Raw genomic sequence first — 6,000 nt, forward strand, 5'->3', positions numbered from 1 at the left:
TCAGAAAATCAGAAGTGGTTCTGTGACTCAAGGGGTAGAGCACTCACCTTGAGCTGAAGAGCTGAGGGACAGTGCCCAGGCCCAGAGTTTAAGCCCCACAACTGACAAAAATAAATATGTAAAACTTTCTAATTATTGATAATATCAAAAAGTACAAAGTCAGGCATCAGTGACTCAGGATTGTAATCCTAGCTACTCCGGAGGCTAAGATCTGAGGATTGTGGTTTGATGCCAGGCCAAGCAAGGAAAGACCAGTGAGTATCTCATCTCCGACTAACCACTAAATAGCCAGAAGTGGAGCTGTGGCTCAAGTGGTAAAGTGCCAGCCCTTAGTGGAAAAAAAGTAAGGGAGCACACACAAGACCTGAGTTCAGCACACACAGAAAAATTCAAAAGCATTACTATAATTTGCTACTTCAAATATACCTGCTGTATCTTATTCAGTGTGACAAGTCATAAATACTTGCTGAATTACAGTATTGTTTTCCTTCCCCAATATATCAGATTGTGGTATAACACAATCTGAATCAAGGATCAACAATCATTCTTACTACACAAGTCTATCTTCATTCCCAGGTCCCTTCCTAAAATCAATTCTAAAAATAATCATTAACATACAAATAACAGAGAAGAGAAAGGTATTCCAACCAAGAGCTTCGAATTCCCTGTTAACCAACTTGGAACGAGGTCCTACATTTAGCCTGTGTGTTGAGACAAATATGGAGAAGCCAAGAGCAGTAATAAACTGCCGGTTTACTGAGTCATGATTCTGACTAAAACTGTTGTGAAATGGAAAGAATGACATGTCGGGTTTAATCACCACAGATGTTAGCCTGAATTAAAGGGTCGCAGTATACAAAGGGGGAGGGGGGGCGAACAACTCTTTAAGAATGATGTAAGGACTTAAAAAATGACTCCCAGAAAGAACTCCGCCAAAGCTCGGCCGGCTGGCTGCTGATCTCAAACAAATCCGAACAGTGCAAACAGGCACACCCTTTCAGTGGATCCGAGCAGGAACGTCAGGTGGTGGGGACGGCGAACAATCAATCCCAAGGTGAACGTGTCCCGGCCCCGAGCGTACACACCACGCCTCACGCCTTGGGTTAACGGAACCGCCGTGCGCTGAGCCCCGCACCGAGCCGTAGTCGGCAGGCGTCTGGGCGACGCCAGGTCAAATCCAGCCTCCGCGCTGGGACGCCCCGTGGACGCCGCGTACGGGGGCGACCCCAGCCCGCAGCTCCCGGGGGGGGGGTCCCGGCGCTCCTCCGCGGCCGCCCCCGGAGAAGCCGCCCCCGGGCGGACCCGTGAGGCCGGCGCCCGGCGCCGTCGGCGACGCACCCCCGGGGGCCGCGACCTCTGCCCCGGACGGGAGCGGAGCACCCGAGGCAGCCAGTGCCTCCCGGGCGGGCTGTGGACAGAGGCGGACGGCACCCCGCGGCCGACGCGCTCGCTCACTGACCTGGAGAGGTGCTTCAGGATCTGTTTCTTGATGATGCCAGCCATGGTGCCGGGGAGCGGGCAGCCGCTCTCTCAGTGTTCCTCTCTGTCCGGACTAACCAGGCCAGAGGAGAGGAGCCTGAGCGCTCACTCCCGGAAGAGACTCGAGGCCTTGGCCGAGGCCACAGGCGCCGCCGTCGGCGAGGACCGGGAGCATGACGCTCAGGCCGCCACGGCTGCTGCCAGCGCCATCTTGGCTGCAGCATCACCTAAGAGACCAGAGGGCGGGCCTGGCAACGCGGGGGCGGGGCTAACACGTGGGGAGGCGGGGCTGGTACGGGCCCCGGAAGCTTGAGGCCACGCCTCCCTCTCCCTGTTAAGGGTCTTCTGCTTTCCAGAAGCAGCAGGCTCATTTATTTGACTTCAGATCCTGGAACCTACTTGGTTTTAATCCTCCTTGCCTTCCCTCTTAGCCTTATTTCTGCTTGTATCAGTGAGTTTCCCTTCCATATCCTACTTCTCTTTTTCATGCCTTCCAGACTTACTCTCCCCAACAAATTGCTCAGCCTGCTTTCTTCTCCAGACCTCCTCAGCTTTAGTCACATGCCTCCCTCAGGTTTCCTCCCTTTTGCTAAGATCTTTCCCTTAGCTAAATGCTGTAATGTAATGGTTCATCTAGCTAGATGCTATAATTTATGTTTCCCTTGGTTATTCTAATCCTAAAGGAAGTTAGGATTTAAAATGTGTCTTAATAGAATCTAGGACCTAGACATAAGAAAGCCAAATACAAGTTCTAGCTCGAATATTTTCTAGCTGTGTTAACCTACATAGAATTTCTTTTTCAGCTTCGTTTTAATTATCTATAAAATAAGATTAGTGCCCACACAGGAGGGGAGCTCAAACAGGTGCTTAGGAATGTTTGAGCAACATTTGCTGCTCAAGACTGCAGAAACAGGTTTAAAAAAAAAACTTGTAACTGATCAAAATGTTTCAGGCAATTGGAAGATAGACAATGTAGCCATTATGGAGTGGCAAGATGAGCATGACTTTCCCATGAGTCATATAATTGTACAGATGATATGTGTAATATATAATCTTTGGGTCAGTGAAAGCAATCTGCAATGTGGATAGAAAGAGTAATCAAGTTAGGGCTAGGAAGGTGGCTCAGTGGCAGAGTGCTTGCCTTGCATGCATGAGGCCCTGGGTTTGATTCCTCAGCACCACATAAGCAGAAAAAGCTGGAAGTGGCACTATGGCTCAAGTGGTAGAGGGCTAGCTTTGGGCTGAAGAGCTGAGGGACAGTGCCCAGTCCCAGAGTTCAGGCCCCATGACAGACCAAAAAAAAAGTAATTAAGTTAGGAACTGCCAAGCTAAACTACTTAGGCTAGGATCCAATCATCATGAAAAGGCCTGTGATGGGAATCACCATGACTCAGAACTAGCGTATCACACCATGGAATTCTATGCCTCCATCAGAAAGAATGACATTGCCCCATTTGTTAGGAAATGGAAAAACTTGGAAAAAATTATATTAAGTGAAGTAAGCCAGGCCCAAAGAAACATAGGTCCCATGGTTTCCCTTGTTTTCAATATCTAGTATATGTATCAGTCAAGCAGAAAAGGTCAGATAATGTGATGTCAGGAAAATGAACCCTTAGATATGTATTTTAATGTTTTTTTTCTTTCATGCATGTGTTTCTAACTCATTTATAAGATTATCTCTTTGTTGCTTTGTATGTCCCTCCCCCACAGTATAACCCCTGCTTTCACTATATTTGATGTCATTATAACTTGTGGAGGAGATGGGGAAAAACCAGTTGTTTAAGGATACAGGTGGACCTGTTGCAACGATGAGAAGTACAAGTTGGCATGTCCAAAACGAGCTTTACAACGTCAGTTGGGGGGGTGGGGGGGGGAGAAAGGGGGGGGAAGGAGAAGGATTGGGATTGGGGGGGGAGGGGGGAGGCTGGGAAGGGATGTGAAGGGTAAACAAAGGAGGAGGCTGCAATGCTTGGTAAGAAATGTACGCATTATCCTGCCCATGTAATTGTAACCCCTCTGTACAGTGTGTTCACAAATTAAATTAAATTAAATTTAAAAAAAAAGAACTAGCGTATCAGTCTTGTGTCAGGTGTTGTGGAAGCCTTGCTGGAAGAGGCCCACCAGGACTACCCATGCCTTGCTGAAGCTTGCGTTGCTCAGTTCCTGTGCTCAAGTGTGGTAACATTCCTTACCCACAGGCCCAGCCTGTTTCATCAGCTGGTTTTCTGCTTCTTATCTTGAAGTTAAGTATAGGTGAAAATCAGTTGTATTTGCAGAATAAAAAATGTTTAACTCAGCCAGTTTATGGGAAATGGTAAGCATTCTTAGACTATTACAAAACAGTGGAACAAGCCAATATAGAACAATAAAATTGAATACAAATGTCCTGAAGGCCTAGATCGTTCTCTGAAGCCAGCATGAACTGGACAGACTAATCTACCTCAAGTAAGTTCATGTGAACTACAGTAGATGGCTTCTTGCCAGTCAATGTGTGTCTTTTGGCCCCAGACCTTATAATATTCTTGTCCATGGAAACTCTCAGTTTATGTTTAGAAGTGTTTTAGTTTATACACACTCATGCTGCTTATGTGTATATTGAAAAGATAGGAGAAAGGGATTAGTAAAAGTAATCTTTAGTACCTATTTTTTACTAGATCATTTCCTGAGGTCAGCTTATTTGCTCCCATTTGTACTCCAAAATGTATATGAGAGGGCACTTGTATAGAGTTTAAGGCCAGTTGAAGGATATGCCAGTTTTATATACACATGTAACCCAAATGGCAAATATTAAATGGCTGCAGTATAAAAAAATAATTTAAAAGTTTAGGGGCTGGAAGTTACAGAAGCAGTACTGAGTTCCGTGTACCACCAGAAAAAAAAGGTTCTATGGTGATTAAGCATACCTATAATCCCAGCTTTTTGAGGCTAAGTGGGCTGAGAATGCATGAGTGGTAAGAGTACTTGCCCAGGTTCAATACACCACCAGTAAGTTGCAGAAAGTTCTATTATGTTGGTATTCTTCAGGATTAATATGTTAATATGCTTTCATCAGCATTTAATAGTTGTAGCCAAATTAGGTAATTTCAGCGCACTTTTGAACAAAAAACGTTTTTTTTTTTTTCTGGTGCAGCAGTTTGAACCCAGAGATTCTTACTTGCTCTGCTTGCTTGGTTGGCCCTCTACTACTGAAGCCACATTGTTAGCCTTGCTTTTTGCTCAGCACTTTGGAAGTAAAGTCTTGAATACTTTCCTACCCAGGCTGACTTTGAACCATAAGTCGCTGGATCTCAGCCTCCTGATAGTAGGATTACAGGTTTAAGCCACCTGGGCCAGGCAACGTCTCTTTGGGGAAGAGGGTGAGACGTGAAACTCCACCTCCACTGTAGCATGAAAGCTGGCCTTAGACTTATGACCCTACCTACGGCTTCCCCAAATGCTGAGGTTACAGATTTGCATTGTCTTACTGGCCCTAAAAACAAGATTGTTTTCAAAAATAATCTCAGGAAAAACTAACAACAAAAAAAGAAAATAAAAATAAACAGAAGTTAGAAAAATACAACTGAGATATAAAAACTATAAATAAAATAAAATAAAAATAGGTTAACCATTTTAGCTTTACCACTTGGCTAAGTTTTATCTAAAGAAATAGATATGTCAATGTTATTTGAAATTTTTTATAGAAAGGAAATTGTTGAAATGGGGAAAAAATGTTACAGTACTGTACCTTCACATCACCCAGCTCAAACCAACATTTTTCAGAGGTTAAAAATGACCACAAAAATGATTTCTAAAAGAGGAAAAGAAATTACTCTACTTTTTGTGGGACAGACATCTCAGGGAAGGATGTGGGGTTTTTTTTTCTTGATGAGGGGAGGAGTGTGTGTGTGTGTGTGTGTATGTGTATTCCATCAAACTGACCCTCTCAAAAGAATGGAAATGTATGGAGTGGAATGTGGTCCTGTGTGTGTACCTGGATTTCTAGCTACTCATGAGGGTGAGGCAGGAAGACCCTTTACCTCTGTACTTCCAAGGACAGCCTAGGCAGAACACCTGTCCCATAATGAAAAAAGAAAAACCTTTAGAGAGGGAAATGTGTGGAATGACTATCCACTCACACTTTTAACCACATGCCAGGCATTGCTTAGGTATCTTCGGTTGCCTAAACAAAAACCTGTTCTGTAATTCTACCTACTCAGGAGGCTGAGATCTGAAGATCATGGTTCAAAGCCAGCCAGGGCAGTCCATGAGACTCTTATCCCCAATTACCCACCAGAAAACTGGAAGTGGCACTGTGGCTCAAGTGGTACAGCTCTTGCCTTGAGCTGAAGAGCTGAAGGACCCTGCTCAGGCCCAGAGTTCAAGACCCACAACTGACAAACAAGCACACAAAAAACACAACACAAAACAAAAACACCTGTTCCTGGCATCAAAGAGTTAACAGCCAGTAAGAAGGTAGATTCTCAAGACTATGGCCTTGAGTAGTTCATTTGACTCTAGATCTTATGCTGGTTCAGCCACTTC

General features: G+C 44.9%; 1 protein-coding gene across 4 annotated transcripts in view; it reads right to left on the bottom strand.

Moving 5' to 3' along the window:
- LOC105989647 (UHRF1-binding protein 1-like) overlaps positions 1-1,688 on the bottom strand; it is a 57,280-nt gene extending 55,592 nt beyond the window's left edge. For all 4 annotated transcript variants that reach the window (XM_013021813.1, XM_013021795.1, XM_013021789.1 and 1 more), the window contains exon 1: positions 1,460-1,688. In XM_013021813.1, coding sequence (XP_012877267.1) covers positions 1,460-1,503 — 44 coding nt within the window. In that variant the 5' untranslated portion in view covers positions 1,504-1,688. The remainder of the gene's footprint in view (positions 1-1,459) is intronic.
- Between the last annotated feature and the right edge of the window lie 4,312 nt (positions 1,689-6,000).

The sequence above is a fragment of the Dipodomys ordii genome, unplaced genomic scaffold (assembly GCF_000151885.1).
Source record: "Dipodomys ordii isolate 6190 unplaced genomic scaffold, Dord_2.0 Scaffold3, whole genome shotgun sequence".
Classification (NCBI taxonomy): domain Eukaryota; kingdom Metazoa; phylum Chordata; class Mammalia; order Rodentia; family Heteromyidae; genus Dipodomys; species Dipodomys ordii.